Below are 18,283 nucleotides of genomic sequence, written 5' to 3' on the forward strand. Positions count from 1 at the left end.
AGATAGATAGATAGATAGATAGATAGATAGATAGATAGATAGATAGAGGCAGGTGGATATCAAGGTAGATTTTCTGGCTGAATCTCATTAAGATCAGGGCCATCATAGAGTTTAGATGCATTTCAATTTCAGAGGCCTGCAATCTAAATGGTTAAGAATTAACTCCTTGACATCTAATGTAGCTAAGAGGATAATGCCCATGCTATTTGTGCTTACTTATTACCCAAAATGCTCTATTGAGCCCACAGGCGGCACAATGCCGCCCTCTAGCAATATAAGTCTCCGTCGTGGACACTCTAAGGCAAATATATGAAAGGAATCAATCAATACCCTCTAACAGGGGCGCGTGGGTGGCTCAGCCGGTTAAGCGGCTGCCTTCGGCTCAGGTCATGATCCCGGGGTCCTGGGATCGAGCCCCGCATCGGGCTCCCTGCTCAGCTGGGAGCCTGCTTCTCCCTGTCTCTCTGCCTACTTGTTCTCTCTCTCTCTCTGTCAGATAAACAAATAAAATCTTAAAAAAAAAAAAATACCCTCTAACAGTTGGTTTTTAGTGAGGGAAGATGGGGCTCCCTTTATTACATTTCTTTTAAAAATTCCGATATGTGCATTATAAGAAACCCTTTTCTACAATTCAGGTCATTTAATTCACTTATCTCAGAAAGAGTTCTTGGGGGTTAGGGGAAATTACCTAAAGTCACAAACTCTCACACACAGGAAAATAAACAAATGAGTCAACACTGAGAGATTAATGTAAATCAGTAAACCAAATTCCTAAAATAATGCCATCCAAGGTAGCCAGTGACGCTTGAGTTAATATTACCTAATGATAAATGAGGGCTCTATGCAATCTCCCTCAGGTGCCTACGTATGTCAAACATGAGCGATACCTATGAAAACAAGGTCTAAGAAAGTAAACTTTATTTAGATTGACTAATATAAAGAAATAGCCATTTAAAAATAAGCAACTACGTATATATATGGATCAAATTCAAAACATGACAAAATCCAGGGTAAGATGCTGAAAAGGTAAGTGCAGGATGGACAAGAGCACAGACACCTGAAATTTGGACAGGGGAGTGCTCTTAACATACATAAAATCCAGAATGATATATGATTTATGGGCATAGAAGCAAAGAGATTTTTCATAGTTGCGCAAGGTATACAATTGGTCATGAAGCACATTGAAGGAACTCAAGAAAACACAATTTCATAGCCGTGCTTGGGTGATCCGCTTATTCGTTATTTTCCTACAATTACAAGAAAGCACTTTGAGAGGACTCATCAAGTGTTCATTAGACATCCATTCAGCAGGATTTCAGAGTCTGCTTCTTAAACATGGGTGATAATCCAATCTCCATCAGGCACCATTAGAGCTTCATTAATCCAGCCTAATGCTAAACGCCAAGTCTCAGTAGCATTCTAAAGCCAAGAGGCAAACATGATTTGCTGTCTCCAAGACAAAGCTCCAAGCACCACACCCACAGGGAAGGCCAGCGGACCACTCCTCCTTGCATCGCTGCGTTACATCCTCTGCTGCAAGAATCAACAACAAGCATGCGGGCATTGACCTTCGGATTTGTCCCTGCATCAAGTGCCTGGGAAAATGAAATTCAGCAAAGCCCAAAATAGCCAGGAGCCTTTTGTGCCTCTCCTAGGCTGGATAGAAGCTGGGAGCTTTAATGAACTGCACACTTGCCAATGACCTTGAAACTGTGTGCATTCTTAAAATGACAAGTAGGGACTCTGTCAAGTCACGTAGGGAGGGGCAACTTTTCTCATGTGAGCCTTCACTGACATGCTCTGGATTTCATCTTCTAATTCTAGATTTTTAGGGATGATTCCATACACACTTGTCTCCTCAGGATTTCAAACCATCCTCATTCTTTCCTGTTTTGTCCGAATTTTCTTCTTCTTTTCTGAAGTACTCTTTCCCCTTTGAGGTTCATAAAGAACCTTTAAGATGGAGTGACTCTATCTCTCTGTAATTGCTCGCATACCTTCCGACACTCCCACACGCATTCAGTGCCCACGTAACAATAACAACACTAGCAGCCAACACTTCATGGGCATTGACTATAAGCCAGATACTCTTCTAAACCTTTCTGTGGATCAATTCATTCATGCCTCACAACTCTCTAAGGCAGATCCTAAGGAGAAAAAAACTGAAACAGAGAAGTCCGTTAACTTGTCTAAGTTCACACAGCAGGTAATTGCAGAGGTGGGATTTGAAACTGGGCAATATGGCTACAGAGCTTATATTCCTAACCACATAACTATTCCGATTCTTTATAATTTTATGATGGGCACTGGCAGGGGCATGAGAATGATATACCAAGTTCCCAATCACAAGCTAGAACAGCAGTTCAGAAACCGGCTCTGCGTGAAAGATCTCGAACTACATTATCCTTGGACAGGATGCTTTCATCGGTCTACAAAAGGAGGAACGGTGGGGGCAGCGGGGGCCATGAGGGCTTCCGGTCTAGCTCTCCTGCCCCAGCGACGGTTAAATGGAAGCCAAAGGCAGAACACTCACGGCAGGCAGCCAGCCACGGGAGCGAAGAGCCAGTGGTGGGAGGGAAAAACACAAAGCTTTTGTGAGGAAGAGAATGGGAAGGGCTTTCTTCCCGAGAGAGGCTATCTGTTCTCCCACAGCAGGGGCCTTGGGAATGAATATACTCCCTTTTATAGGCACCCTGAGGGGGACCGTGAAATTCTACTTCCCTGAGAAGCACCCCGCTACTTACTCTTATCTTGGGGAAGGGAGACTCTGAATGTTACCTCCTAGATCTGTTATCAAAGAGCCAAGATTAAACAGGTTGCCTCAATTCCTGTCATTATGCTGCCATGGCACGCACGATTCAGTTTGCTCTCTCAGTCCCTGTAATGACAGAAAAGGCTCTTCGTGTGCGTGGTTTATGGCCTGGGCTTAGTTAGGTGCCTATGGAACGGACTAAACTCTCTTTCACCATACAGGGCTGGGGATTCGGAAACAGACACTGGCAGAGCAAACGGACTGAGCAGGATGGGTTGTGACAGGACCCGAATACAAAGATCTGGGTCTACTGGCAACATGGCCATCAAGGCTCCGTGAGTCCTGCCCAGCCCCCAACACACACACACACACACACGCACGCACACACATACACACACGCACGCACCCCTCTTTGTACCTTTTCTTGACAATATGGCAGGGAGCTAGCCTAGAGCGCTTATTAGAATTCCAATTTGATAACATTTTCCTTAATACCCTCAAGGCTGACTCCTGCCCTCAGCCAGTGTTTTGTGTCCAGTCAAGCCGATAGCAACACTTGGCTGTGTGTTCACGTGAGTTTGTTAATACTTGTTTCGCAGTTAAGACTTAGGAACTACTATTAGCACATAATGGCTTTGAACAACTTTTTAGATTCTTTCAAGGACTTAACTGGAATCAATACTACCTCTGCCCTCTGGGGAAACAACCTCTGAGAAGAGAAATAACTTTCTTAAAAATCAGTTATCCATCGGCTTTCCCTATCCTGAGTATTTGGTATTTACTTGTCTTCACCTTCAAGTATGGCTGACTACGGGGTATTTATTTACCGTGTGGATTTTATTTGATTTTAAGTTTTTACTTATTTAAGTCATCTCTACACCCAGCGTGGGGCTAGAACTCACAACCCCAAGATCAATAGTTTCATGCTCTTCCGACCGAGCCAGACAGGCGCAACCCCGTGTAGACTTTATTTTTAACAACTTTAACCCAATAATTCTATCTAAAGAACAGGAAACTGTGATTGTTCTCACATGTTTGGCCCCCCTGCATCCAGGGCCTATCACAACCCCAATGAGGCAGGCGGTGGGCTGAGGTCCCTGAAGGGTCTCTGGCCTCCATATTCAATCTCTTATGACAAAGGAAAGGATGATCACACATGTGCAAAGAATAGATTCTGGAAGTTTCTAAACTTACAACCAGGAAATAGCTATTCAAATTTGACTCTCTTGTAGTATCTAAAACTTCCACGCCCTGACAAATCAGAGTTGACATCTCAGCCAATTCCCTATTGGCCAAATAGTTCCACCTGAGAAGGAAAGAAATCCAAACTTTAAAGGGAATTACTGCACTCGCTTTATGACTTGTGCTATCTTTAAGGAGGTCAGTTTGACTAAGAATTTCACAGCTTTTGTTGTTTGTTGGTTTTTTTTAAAAGATTTTGTTTATTTGTCAGAGAGAGAGAGAGCAAGAGAGAACACAAGCAGGGGAATGACAGAGGCAGAGGGAGAAGCAGGCTTCCTGCCGAGCAGGGAGCCCGATGCGGGGCTCGATCCCAGGACCCCGAGATCATGACCTGAGCCGAAGGCAGACGCTTAACTGACTGAGCCACCCAGGTGCCCCCACAGCTTTTGTTTTATGTTTCTATTATTTAGCTCTAACCCAGCCAAAACACTTTCAGTCCATTTGTAGATGAAATACCCATCCCAATATCAAACCTAAGCAAGTTTATCACAAGCTATGCTCAGGAGAATCATAACCAGATTAGATATTAAATTATCTTTTTCCTTACTCCATCATAATTTTATAGGTTATAATTTTACAGTGTCTGGATAGGTATCTATAGGCAAAATGTGCAATTTAACTCTGATTTTTATTTTAAGTTGGAAAGGTTTAGATACATTGACCACCTAGAAAGCGCAGTGTTAATTTCTCTGTTCCCGGCTTCCTCCCTCTATGCTATCCCCAAACTGTACCTTATCTCTAAGGAAATATTCAACCTTTGATCTTTTAGCTGAGGCAGTCAATGAGGCAGGCAAGTCAGAAAAATCAGGGTGAGTGGACCAATAACCCCATGTGATGGTAATTAACATTGAGTGGCCTCTGCTAATGTGCTAGAAGAGAGTAAGAACCTGCTCACTGGGCCTTCATCTTTAATGAGGCAGTGGGGAGCGGTGGCGGCGGGCGGGTGGGGGAGGGTGGTTAGATAGGGAAGAAATGATTTGTTGGAAGCAAAAGGAATGGGATGCATCTTAAAATGTCATTTTCAGGGGCGCCTGGGTGACTCAGTCATTAAGCGTCTGCCTTCGGCTCAGGTCATGATCCCAGGGCCCTGGGATCCAGCCCCGCATCAGGCTCCCTGCTCCGCAGGAAGCCTGCTTCTCCCTCTCCCACTCCTCCTGCTTGTGTTCCCTCTCTTGCTGTCTCTCTCTATCAAATGAATAAAATCTTAAAAAAAAAAATCAAAAGAAGAATAATATTTAAAAAAATAAATAAAATGTCATTTTCAGAGCACAGCCTGGGTGAGGTAAGGAACTAGGTTCTTTCCAAGTCCTTAGCCCCGCTTCATCAAGATTGAACTCTGGAGGTTTCTAAGATACGGACCCACACAGTCGACTAGAGTTAAGTGACTAGCCCAAGGTCACACAGTGAGTTAGCAAGAGTATGAAAATTATAATTCACAGTCTTTGTGTTTCTAGTTCATTGCACCAGGAATGAAAAAAATACTCTGTATAATAAAGCCCCAGAGTCATTCTTTTTAGACTTACAGGAGTTGAACAAATTATAACAGGCTCAGAATTTAAGAATCAGTTTCAAGCTTAAAATTGAATTAAAACACAGAGCTCACAGTTACAGTACTGGTCACCAGAGTAAAATGTTCTCTCTGATCATGACTTCAGGCCAACATTAATTAAAAAGGAGAGAAGGAAATGGTGTGGATCTGGAAATGCATTACCTTCACCTACAAAGCCAGCCATAATGGCTCACCCAATTCACTCGACATTCAGTATTTCATTCAAAAAATATTCCTGCATTACTTACAACACAACCAAGCCCTATATTAGACATGGGGATATAATAGTGAATGAGACAGACAGACACAGAGCCCGGGTACACTCACAGGGTCATCAAGTCAGCAACTACCTCCCACACAGGTCAGGCTCCCTTGTCTTGGACATGCCCTTTTACCCCACTTATTTATGGGCAACACTCCCCCCTCCCCCGGCTCAAGTTCATAAAAAGAGAAACCAAAAGCCCAATTGCTCCAAAGTTGCATTACAACTACTTGACGTTTCTTGTGTGATTCCTTAAGAACGACTGATGCAGGGGCGCCTGGGTGGCTCAGCCGTTAAGCATCTGCCTTCAGCTCAGGCCATGATCCCAGGGTCCTGGGATTGAGCCCCGCATCGAGCCCCGCATCGAGCCCCGCATCGAGCCCCACATCGAGCCCCGCATCGGGCTCCCTGCTCCGCGGGAAGCCTGCTTCTCCCTCTCCCACTCCCCCTGCTTGTGTTCCCTCTCTCACTGTGTCTCTCTCTGTCAAATAAATTAAAAATCTTAAAAAAAAATTGATGCATATTTTCTCTCTATAGGGAATTCAGGCCTGTTTTTATTAAGTGCCCAAAACACCCTTCTTTAATTTATGTACCAAATTAACCCCTTCTTGTTTTTCTAGTCATTCCTCAAACGGCACTTTTCTCAAAGCCCTTTTCTTGACTACAGTTAAGACCCCAGGAGGTGGCTAGTAAGTGACACAGGGACGCTGCCTCCTCAAAAGCCAGGTCACCTAATTATCACCTTTATTGTGCCCAAGGTAATTCCCTGGGCTCTCAGTTCAGTTTGTATGCTTTCTTGTTTGGACATATCTTAACATTTGTAGACGACTTTCCAGTCCTGAGGAGGGTTTGTAAACGGGTGATTTTCATAATTCTGCTATTTCTTGAAGCAAATTGTTCCAGTGACAGATTCCTCTGTCACAGTTAAATAATTTTTTCCTGGTCCTTATTTCTAGTATCTGGGTGGATTACTACTGATATAAAGAAAACTGAAGGGGTACCTGGGTGGCTCAGTTGATTAAGCGTCTGCCTTCGGCTCAGGTCATGATTTCGGGGGTCCTGGGATGGAGCCCTGCATCGGGCTCCCTGCTCAGCGGGGGATCTGCTTCTCCTTCTCCCTCTGCCCCTCCCCGCTGCTTGTGCTCCCTCTCATGCTCCCTCTCTCAAATAAATAAAATCTTTAAAAAAGGAGGGGCAACCCTCTCGGGTCCCCTCCTTCTTCGGGAGCTTTGTACTATCACTCAATAAACCTTGCTTTGCTGCCCACCAGTCTGCCCCATCTACCTCTTCATTCTTCGAAGCGGTGTGACCAAGAACAGTGGGCACCAAAGGAAAAAGTCCCGTAACATGTGCTTCTAGAAATTATTAAATGCATCCCTAAATTAGCCAGTCTGAAGAATGCTGTTATAACAAACAGTTCACCATTGTTTACTTCTTCGTTTTCCCCAGAAAGCAAGCCTTCTAAGGGTTAAGAATTCTAATTAATGTATGTAATTAAAGCTACTAGAAATAATAAGGGAAACAGCTCCACATGCAAGCAAAGTAAAATGTGTGCTTTAATGAGGAAAAAGAAAGCCATAGAAGGCTTGTGCAAAATAAATCTTTGGAAAGGAAAAAAAAAAGAAAACTGAAGATAGCAGACCCTAAAATGGATCATGCTCCTAAAATTCCATTTCGTATAAAAGAAAACCTATTTTCTAAAAATCTTTCATTCCGTTAAGGTTTCCATTTTAAGAAAGCTCTTCAGGTCACTGTACAGGGACACAACAGTATAATGTCAGCAATTACCGGGGCCCTGCCCCACCACAGAAAAGTCTAAGTGATATGCCACGAGCCCACGGACAGAAACCAGTTCTATGTCAAGGAGCCCCAGACTACGGGGCTCGCGTCTGAAGCAACAGAGGGCAATTAAGACTTCTTACTCCTCGTCCTGCAGGGTCTCCTCCTCCTCCTGGATCTGGAACTGGTTCTTCACGGGAGCGAGTGTCTCCGTCTTGGCGTTGTAGTTCCGAAAGCAGACATTGAGCTTCTCGTCAAATTCGTTCACGAGGTCCTCCATGGACTTGAAGCTGATTATTTCGGAAGAAAAATTCTCCAGCTCAGAGAGGGAGGGGTCCTCTAGATGGTGGGGAGATGAGCCATAGAAACACTGTGGTTTCTCCTCCCGGTCCTCTGAGCAGCAGGGCCGAAGGTCCTCGAACTCTTCATCCAGACTCACCAGGGGGGCCTCCATTCTTGCCCAGCGATAGGACAAGGGCAACTCTCAGGACTCGTTTATCTAGGAGAAATAAACAAGGTAACGTGAGCTGGGACTGGGCTTTTGTGTCAGCCCTGCTGAGGAGCCATAACCAGGCAGTCCCTGACTCTGGATCCCTCTGAAAACGAAGATTCCACTTTCCAGGTATCCATCACTGCTGCTCACTGTTATACACATGAAGCGTTCAAACAGTGTCGTCAGTGTGAATAACCTAAGAGGAGTAAACTTTGGAGACATGCCTGCTTCCAGTTCCCTGCTCCAAAAGACAAAGCACAGTGGTTTAAGATGCAGCCCCTGGACCAGACTGCCTAGGTTTGCATCCTGTTCTGACCCTTACCAGTTGCAACCTGACAACTTACTTAACTCTCTGTACTTCCTTTTATTTTTTTCTCAAGACAGAAACAATAATCTGCAAGGGATCGTCTTAAGGGTTAAGGGAGTAAACCCAGGTAAGTGCTTAGAACAGTGCCTGGAAGATAATAAACATCATTGCTGTTCCATACGTTCTCCATTTAATGTTATTATTATTATCATTATCATTATTATTATTATTACCATAGGTCCACATCCTTAACCACATGCTCTGAAAACCAGAAGTCTTTCATAACTTATTTGGTGGCAAAACCTGACCTGACCTCACTTGGCAACTAAAGCTGATCTACATGAATATAAAGTTGCTTATGGTTTTAATTTATCCCATTTAGTGTGTTTTGCTGCGGAAATATTAATGTTTTTAATTACGGTGATTGCTGCCCCAGTCCCAGGAGGTGATATGCAGAATATGCACTCTATTACTGCTTTCTAAAATGCCTGGCCCCAAGGGTTTTGGAGAGGGATTCATAGACCTGGGTATAACTATCAATAAATACATCATAGACCAATAGAGACTTTCAAACAAGCACCTGAGCTTTTCTCAGATACAGAGCTTCTGTCTGGGGCTAAAGGAATGGATCAGATAATTGGTTATCCTGACAGAGAGAGACCCAAATACCCACGCGCTGCAAGGCCAGCCTCCATAACCATCTCGGGCACCCCCCGCTTAAAGGCTGCATACTCGGGCCTGCTTTCTTTTCCATGGCTCTCGGTCCTCCTCATACACTGCCTTCAACTGTGATTTATCCAACCATGTGGATATCTAAGCCCTTCCCCAGTTTTAATGTAAATTCCTCAGGGGGCACAGACGTCCTCTGGACATCACGCACGGCTCCTAGCACCCCCTGGTGTGCAACTAGGCAATCAATCAATGTGCGCTCATTGAAAAATGATCATCTGTCCCTCACATACATTTTCTCATTTTCCATTTCAGCAGCCCAGCATTATTGTCTATCATACCCTTCCCTACATACTCCACTTTCTTCCCTGTAAAATGCAAAGGCAACCAAACTTTTCTCTCCTGTGTGTGATTACTGGTCCAGTTAGATGCTGAAATTGGAACCACCACCTGAGGAGAACCGCACAGACAGCAAAAACCAGGGGTTTTGCCCTGCAAGAGCCGTTCTCCCTCTCTGTCTATAAAACTTAAACTCTAAATAAGTGAGGCAAAGGTCATGCCAGGCGAAGACCTAGCCAGCTCTTACTGGGATTATACTGGAATTAAGCCAATTACCATCACATCCCATCAAAACATATTCTAAGTATTTATGGCTCGCAAAGGCAACATGGTAAGATATCAAGATAAAAAGATAGAAAAGCAGTATGATATCTTGGAAAGAACATATGCTCAAGAGCCAAACAGACCTGCCAATGTGTGGCTAAGTGATAAGCATCATGAGTCCTGTTTTTCTCATCTGTTAAAATATGAAGGTGTTGGTGTAGAGCTAATAGCTTTGCAATTTAATTTTAATAACTTATTAATGATCTTAATTTTAATAATATATTTTAATAATGTCTTTCATTTAATCCAATATATCTAAAAGGTTGCCTTTCAAAATGTAATCTATATTTTAAAATATTAATGAAACAATTTACATTCTTTTTTCATACTAAGTCTTTGAAATCCAGTGTGTATTCACCGTACATTTCCATTTAGACTAGCCACAGGTGGCCTATGGCTACCATATTGGACAACGCAGCTATAAAACAATACACAACTAATTGCCAATTATTGACTACAGTTAAGACCCCAGGACGTGGCTAGTAAGTGACACAGGGACTCTGCCTCCTCAAAAGCCAGGTCACCTAATTATCACCTTTATTGTGCCCAAGGTGCCCACAGGTATCCTATGGCTACCATATTGGACATCACAGCTATAAAACAATACACAACTAATTGCCAATTATTGACTACAGTTAAGATCCCAGGAGGTGGCTAGTAAGTGACACAGGGACTCTGCCTCCTCCTGAGGATTCTTCATCTAGGGTCTATAGACCCCTAAAAGGGCTCTTTGAATATAACTATATTTTATGCACTTAAAAACATATTTGGGGGCGCCTGGGTGGCTCAGTCGTTAAGCGTCTGCCTTCGGCTCAGGTCATGATCCCAGGGTCCTGGGATCGGGTCCCACATCGGGCTCCCTGCTCTGCGGGAAGCCTGCTTCTCCCTGTCCCGCTCCCCCTGCTTGTGTTCCTGCTCTCGCTATATCTCTCTCTGTCAAAAAAATAAATAAATCTAAAAAAAACAAAAACAAAACCATATTTGGAGGAGAATCCCATAGGTTTCTCTACATTGCCAAAAGGGCCAACAGCACAAAAGAGATTGAGAATCCCTGAGTGCCAAAGTAAGTTGAGAAGAGATCACAGAGTATAACAGGGAGCAAGAAAAGGCTTTACAGGTGAGGGATTTTTGTGGGCTAGAGCGGGACTCTGTGATGGTTAAGAGCCTGGACTCCAGGTTCCCCTCCTGATCCTATCACTTCTTAGGTGTGAGACTTGGGCAAATTATCAGCCTCTGATAAATTTGTGCCTCAGTTTCCTCATCCATAAAATGAAGTTTAAAATAGTATTTAGGGGCGCCTGGGTGGCTCAGTCAGTTAAGCATCCCACTCTTGGTTTGGGCTCCGGTCATGATCTCAGGGTCATGAGATGGAGTCCCACATTGGGCTCCATGCTCAGTGGCGAGTCTGCTTAAGATTCTCTCTCTCCCTCTCCCTCTGCTCCTTCCCCTGCTCATGCTCTCTCTCTCTCTCTCAAATAAATAAATCTTTAAAAAAAATAAAATAGTATTTAAGTTGAAGGTTATTTTGTAGAATAATGAAGATAATCTTTGGAAGTGCTAAGCACAATGTATGGCATATGTAGTGGCCAATAAATGTCAATGAATTTAGGAAAATGAGGATAACTCAGTTTCATGGAAATGCAGGGGGAGGATATTTCAAGTAAAAAAAAAAAAAAAATTCCCCCTGCCATGACAGTCTACGTGCAATGTTCCAAATGTTGATCAAATGGGAGAACTATTGCTGAATAAACTTTATCACCTTTTTTTCGATTTTTTTTGGTCAAAGTTTCTTGGAACACTGGCCCCATTTCAGAGAGACATGAAAGCTAACCAGCTGATGTTCCAGATATTTACACTTCCTTTAAATCTGTACTCTTCTCTAAGACAGAAGGGGGAGCCGGAAAGAGTAAGCAATACCAGTGGGGTGTTAGTTTGAAATGGCACAGTCTATACTATTAACCAGCAACAAGAGAGCAATCTAACCAGAATCTAAGACAAAGATTGAGATTTGGGTGTTGGCAACAGGAGGATTATGCTGAAAGCACCTATCCTCAGCCCAGGCAGCCTCTGGAGAAAATGCATTCACCTAGATGATTATAAAAGAACGGGATATCACAGCTCCAGAGTTCAGAAACATGGTCATCTCAACAATCCACAACGTAGCCTGATTTCTTTTCATTGACTCACGACCCAGGAGCCAAGCAGCTCTGGATGAATGACCACCTGGAGATGAAACATAAACTGAAAGCCTGCACTGGAAACTGAAAGTTACTCAACACCCAAGCTGAGCCAGGTATTTGTAGAAAGACCCCAGGCTGTGGCAGAGGCCATGAGAGTCTGGCTCAAGGAAGGGCCTCTGGGTTGGCGCTGGCCACCCTTCTGGAACCGGTGCGCCTTCTGTCCTTCATTTAGCTCACTTTCTTTGGCTCTTCTCCCTTGGTGAGGTGCCTCTGCACCCCCACTGAAATGTCCTACTCTTGCATCCTGACAAGCTCGGCCCTGTCTTCACTCCCAACTCATCTCAGAGGCCTCCTCCCTGAAAAGCTAGGGTCAATACAATTCAGAGCTTATCCTCTGTCTCTACGCTTCCCAAACCAACTTTTAAAAAAAGGCAGGCAGGAAGAATGGCAGGGAAAGGGAACCGCAGAAGGGTCACCTTGCCTTTTTCTCTGTATCCTAGAACACAGTGCAGGGCTATAGTTTATGTCCTATAATCTATTCCATTTACTTTGGCTCCCGATAGATGGTATAATTTGGAAAAGAAAAGACGGCTCTGAGCTTAACAGAGACCCGGTAGGAAACACAGAAGCCTCTCCCTTGCAGCGTAATGATGCAGCTTGGGGCTGCAGTAACAAATTTTCTCTCCTTGCTTTGCTAAGCTGAACAGAGTGAAGCCGGAGCAGAGGAGAATTCACCATGCCTCCCCCTGCTGGGCCTCTGCACCTCCACAGAGGCCCCATTCCATCTCCCCCTTCTTCCTCTTACCTGTCCCATAGATCAGTTGATTTCTAGCCCCTCACCCGCCTCATCCCTAAAAGCTGCCCTGCACTGATCCACCGCAGTTGTCCCACTGCAGCTCAGCAAAACCAGCCAGGACACAGGACTGTGCCAGCTTCCCATTTCCGCAGAAAGAGTATTTCGTTGCATGTAAGTCAGCAACCCCTTTGCGGTTCTGCTTCCCCCTCTTTCCCCTCCTCCTGCTGCTCCGTTCACCCTCATTTCACATCCCCCTCTCCAACCCCACCCGCCCGCCCGGGTCTGTTGGGGTAAAGAAAGGCTTTTCCAAGCAGCACAATGGCTGGCGCTCCAAGAAAGCTGGGCTCACCCCGCGCAGGCCGCACACATACTCCACGGCCCTTTGGCCAAACAAGAGCGGGACACGGGAGAGGCAGGGAGCTCCGGGGGTGTCGAGCGGCGAGAAGGGAAGGGATAGGCAAAAAAGAAGAGAGGGCTGGAATAACACGCCCGTCCTGGGGCTCTGTCAAGCCTCGCGCCCCTGAGCCCCAGAGGCCCTGGGCCCACCGGAGGGCAGCGCCCCCACAGCCACCACCACCCTCGTCCTTTCTCCGACCTGGTCCGTAGTAAAACAATCGTTCCCGCAGCGTCTGCGGCAGCTGATAGAGGATCTGACACTGCAGGAATGCATGGTCCTGGGGACGGGCTCGGCACCCCAGGGAGGGGCACGGGCGGGTGCGGGCTCAGGCTCTTAGGAGCATAGATGACTCTGGGGCGTTGAAGAGTAGCCGGACCAGATAACGGTCCAGGGAGGAGGTACAGACCCACTGCCCCACACCATTGGGCAGCGTTCCCGGTTCCCCCAGCCCCCAGACCGCGCCGCGCCTCCCTTCTCTCTCTCGCTCTCTCGCTCTCTCTCTCTCTCTCTCTCACACACACACACACACACTCGCACGCACACGCACGCCAGGCCTGGCTGGGGGGCCGAGGCTCCGATCTGATGATGCTTGAAGTGCCCATCATCCCACAGCTCCCGACCCAGGCGCTGCGCTCCCGTGAAGGGCTGGGCAGGAGGGCGACGGCCTCGGGGCTCTTCCGTTCCGATTCCAGGATGGGACGGGCTGGGGGCGCGGGGCTTCGGCACCCCCCGACCTGCTGGCCGAGAAGCCGGAGTCGCGGGGCCCCTCCTTCTCCACCCCCGTCCAACCCCCACCCACGGCAGTGGGTCAGCCGGGCTAAGGTCGCCCCCCGCGACGGCACCTGTCCGGGTCCTGGCGGAGGGAGGCGGATCGCGGGGCTCAGCGGGACACCCCCATCCACGGGCCGCGGGGAGCGGCCGGAGCACAGCGCGGCGGCGGCGGCGGCGGCGGCGGCAGCGGCAGCGGCGAGCCAGCGAGCGCTCCCCCCGCAGCTCGGTCGGCGCCCGGCTCCGCTCCCCTCCTCCACCCCGCCCCCTCCGCCCCCTCCCCGTGCTCGTGCCCGGGCGCTCGGGGGCGCGCCCGCGCTCGGGCACCGGCCCGCGGGCACGCGCCGGGCCGGACGTCATCGCCTCATTAGCATTCCGAGCCTTCCCGGCAGCATGTGGCCTGCCTGTATTAATATTTATGACTTACTATTTCTCCCCCCTCTAACATTGGACGTTCTGCTTCCCTCATGAATATTCAGAAGCGCCAAGATGTGTGCGTGCAGTAACTCTCAATACGGATACCTCACGGCGCCTGACACTGTAGATTCTCCATAAATACACAGGCAGGTGGCTGAGTGGATGGGCAGGCGGATGCCCCCAAACACACCAAAGACTCCCTTGGACTTTTTTGGGCTCTGACTCATTCTACTCTAATGGAGACTGAGGTGGGCAAACTGAGGGATGCCTGCCAGCCCGAACCCAGTTCAGACCTCAAGCCAAAAGTGATAAAGGCGTTTACCGCCCCAAGATGCAGGATGAGAGCTGGATCCAGGCTGATAAAGCTGAGTGAGGTTTCTGGCACAGGAGGACTTGAGGTAATAGAGGATAATTCACCAGGGGATTATAAGGAAGGACCCTGGGGTCTTATGAAAATTAACTCCTCATTCATTTATCTTGTCCACTATGCATTAGTCTGTCCTTACGGATGCTGTTAATGCAAAGTCTAGTAATTCATGAAAGCAGATAACTAAAAACACAGGCTCTGCAGGTATCAGTGGAAGGCACCTGATGAGCATGTCTGCTTGGAGAACCCAAATACTTTGGTCAAGTTAGAGATGAAGTCAGATCAACTGGCGGAAGTGTGGTGAAGGACCCCTGGGCAACGCTGAGAGGTTCAGCTGAAAGCAGCTGGAGCCCTTTTTTTGCTCATTCATGCATTCATTCCACAGACATTTCAATCATGAGACAAAGGTGGAGCAACGGAATAAGGTCCCACTGAGAGGAAAGGAAGAGTTGGTCACTTTGCCCTTCAGGCGGCATCAACCAGATAGAGTGGGGAAAGAAGAAGGTGGTTAGGGGCACCTGGGTGGCTCAGTCTGTTAAGCGTCTGCCTTTGGCTCAGGTCATGATCCTGGGGTCCTGGGATCAAGTCCTGCACCAGGCTCCTTGCTCAGAGGGAAGCCTGCTTCTCCTTCTGCCCCTCCCCCTGCTCATTCTCTCTCTTTCTCTTTCTCTCTCTCAAATAAATAAATAAATAAATATCTTAAAAAAAAAAAAAAAGGAGGTAGGTAAAAGGTCCCTGAGTCGGGGCACCTGAGTGGCTCAGTCAGTTAAGGGTGAGACTCTTGATTTCAGCTCAGGTCATGATCTCAGGGTCGTGGGATGGAGCCCTGGGTTGGGCTCCTCACTGGGCATGGAGTCTGCTTGAGATTCTCTCTCTCCCTCTCCCTCTGCCCTTCCCCCACTCTCTCTCTCTAAAATATTTTTTTTTTAAGATTTTATTTATTTATTTGACAGAGAGAGACACAGCGAGAGAGGGAACACAAGCAGGGGGAGTGGGAGGGAGAAGCAGGCTTCTGGCTGAGCAGGGAGCCCGAGGTGGGGCTCGATCCCAGGACCCTGGGATTATGACATGAGCCGAAGGCAGGCACTTAACGACTGCGCCACGCAGACGCCTCCCAAAAATAAATCTTTAAAGAAAAGGGGGGGAGGTTGAGCGCCTGAGTGGCTCAGTCGGTTAAGCGTCTGCCTTCAGCTCAGGTCGTGATCCCAGGGTCCTGGGATCAAGTGCCACCACATCGAGCTCCTTGCTCAGCAGGGAGCCTGCTTTTCCCTCTGCCTGCCATTCTCCCTGCTCGTGCTCTCTCACACACAAATAAATAAATAAAATCTTTAAAAAAATAAAAATAAAATAAATTAAAATAAAATTTTTTAAAAAGGGTCCCCTGAGTCTACTTTGTTGGGATGATAACCCAGTTCTGTGACTTAGGCAAGTTAACCTTCTTGTGCCTCATTTCCTCATCAGTAAAATGAGGATAAATAAATAGCACCCACCTCTGAGCCCTGTCGTAGGATTAGTGTTAATATATGTAAAGTACTTTCAGGCACAATAGAAGGCACTATGTAAGTCTTGGCCATTATCCTCTTTAGGAGAAGCTTGGGGACACTGTACCAGAGGACACCTTCTGTCCTGATCTTCAAAGCATGGGACGCACAGGTTTGAGAGAGGTTTTCGAGGAAGCACAGCAAAATGATAAAGAGCTTGGGCTTTGCAGAAAATTTAGGGTCAAACCCCAGTGTTCTGTGTATCAGCTGGTGACCCTGCACAAGGTACTTACCAGCTTTGAGCCTCAGTTTCCTCATCTGTAAAGTGGGGATTTCAATATCTCCTACAAGGTTGTTGTGCAGATTAAATAAAATAATGCACGCAAAATGCTTAACATAGTACCTGACATATAGTAAGTATTCAGTAAGGAATTCTGTTGTTCTTAGTTTTGTGAGGATTTAAAGGAACTAGAAGCTGATGACTGATACTCTAAGCATCTGGAATGAGATTGTCCTAAAACACAAGCGAAGTTATTCTTCCAGCAAATATTTCTTTCATTTAATTGTGGTAAAAAACACACAACATAAAATTTACCATTTTAACCATTTTTAAATGCACAATCCAGTGGCATTAAGTACCTTCACATTATTATTGCCATCATCACCTCTATCATCCCAAACTGAAACTCTGTATTGATTAAATAATAAATCTCCATTCCTTCTTCCCTGCACATCCTGAAACCACCACTCAACTTTCTGTCTCTATGAATTCGACTATTCTAAGTTTGTCCTTTTGTGTCTGGATTATTTCACGTAGCATATGTTTTCAAGGTTCATCCATGTTGTAGCATGGGTCAGAATTTCATTCTTTTTTAAAATGGAATGATGTTCCATGGTGTGGATATACCACATTCTGTTTTGTTGTATTTTAAGATTTTATTTATTTAATTGACAGAGAGAGACACAGCGAGAGAGGGAACACAAGTAGAGTGGGAGAGAGAAAAGCAGGCTTCCCGGGAGTAGGGAGCCCAATGAGGGGCTCGATCCCAGAACCCTGGGATCAGGACCTGAGGCGAAGGCAGTCGCTTAATGACTGAGCCACCCAGGCGCCCCTGTTTATTTTTTTTTGTAAAAATTTATTTATTTATCTTAGAGAGAGAGAGAGAAAGTGAGTGCATGAGTAGGGGGAAGGCCAGAGGGAGAAGGAGAGAGAGAATCTCAGACTCCCCGCTGAGCAGGGAGCCCAACTCAGGGCTCGATCCCAGGACCCTGAGATCATGACCAGAGCCAAAATCAAGAGTCGGACGCTTAACTGACTAAGCCACCCAGGCACCCCTAGCTGAGGAGATTTTTAAAGGGTGAAAAATGTGGCCCAGCATCTCCTTGCTAAACTTAGGGTAAAATGCAATGAGGAATGGTGGTCTGGACCCCCTGCACTCCTATGCATTGTGTTGCACATAAGGTTTCTGAGAATTTTATCCCAACGGAAACACTGCCAGCCTGGACCGAAAAGATCAGGGATGGGATGAAATGAAGGAAGACTGTTCGACTTCTGAAATCCACAGTCAGGAAACAGGCTGATTGAGGCACTGGGCTGCGAACACCCGGTATCCTCCAAGAAGAAGGAAGAACAACTCTGAAGGCAGGGTGGCTGCCCTGGACCTGGACGATGGCGCTCTGAGGCACAGAGGATCATTCTTAGGCCTTAAAACTTCATGGAATTTGCCCTGCTGGGTTTCAAGCTTGCTTTAAATCACTGGTCCTTTTCCTCCTTCCACTTTCTCCCTGTCCTCTGTCTGTCCTACCCTTGTATTTTAGAAGCCAACCAGTTCCACTGGTCCATAAAGGGAGGGCAAGTTTGCTCCAGGGGGTATCACACCCACTATCTCACCCATACCTGATTTAGAGGATCACATTTGGAACTTTTTGAGTGGATGACATTTTGATGAGATCTAGAGTTAATGTTGAAATGAGTCAAGACTTGGGAATGTTGGGATGGAATGAATGTATTTCTCACAAGAGGACCAGAGGGCAGACTGTAGTGGGTTGGGTAGTGTCCCCCCAAAACTCATGTCCACCCATGTCTTAGTCCATTCAGGCTGCTATAACCAAGTACCACAGTCTGGGTGGCTTATAAACAACAGAAATTTATTTTTAGTGC

General features: G+C 46.4%; 1 protein-coding gene across 4 annotated transcripts in view; it reads right to left on the bottom strand.

The window, feature by feature from the left end:
- FEZ1 (fasciculation and elongation protein zeta 1) overlaps window positions 1–14,087 on the bottom strand; it is a 44,335-nt gene extending 30,248 nt beyond the window's left edge. For 3 of the 4 annotated variants that reach the window (XM_035009233.1, XM_035009230.1, XM_035009232.1), the window contains exons 1-2: window positions 13,932–14,087; window positions 7,728–8,083 (exon numbers count right to left, since the gene is read on the bottom strand). In XM_035009233.1, coding sequence (XP_034865124.1) covers window positions 7,728–8,038 — 311 coding nt within the window. In that variant the 5' untranslated portion in view covers window positions 8,039–8,083; window positions 13,932–14,087. Of the gene's footprint in view, window positions 1–7,727; window positions 8,084–13,287; window positions 13,549–13,931 lie in introns of those variants that run through there. The other variant, XM_035009231.1, reaches the window with a different exon arrangement.
- Between the last annotated feature and the right edge of the window lie 4,196 nt (window positions 14,088–18,283).

This window comes from Mirounga leonina, unplaced genomic scaffold, assembly GCF_011800145.1.
Source record: "Mirounga leonina isolate KUSES-001 unplaced genomic scaffold, KU_Mleo_1.0 Mir_153, whole genome shotgun sequence".
NCBI lineage: Eukaryota > Metazoa > Chordata > Mammalia > Carnivora > Phocidae > Mirounga > Mirounga leonina.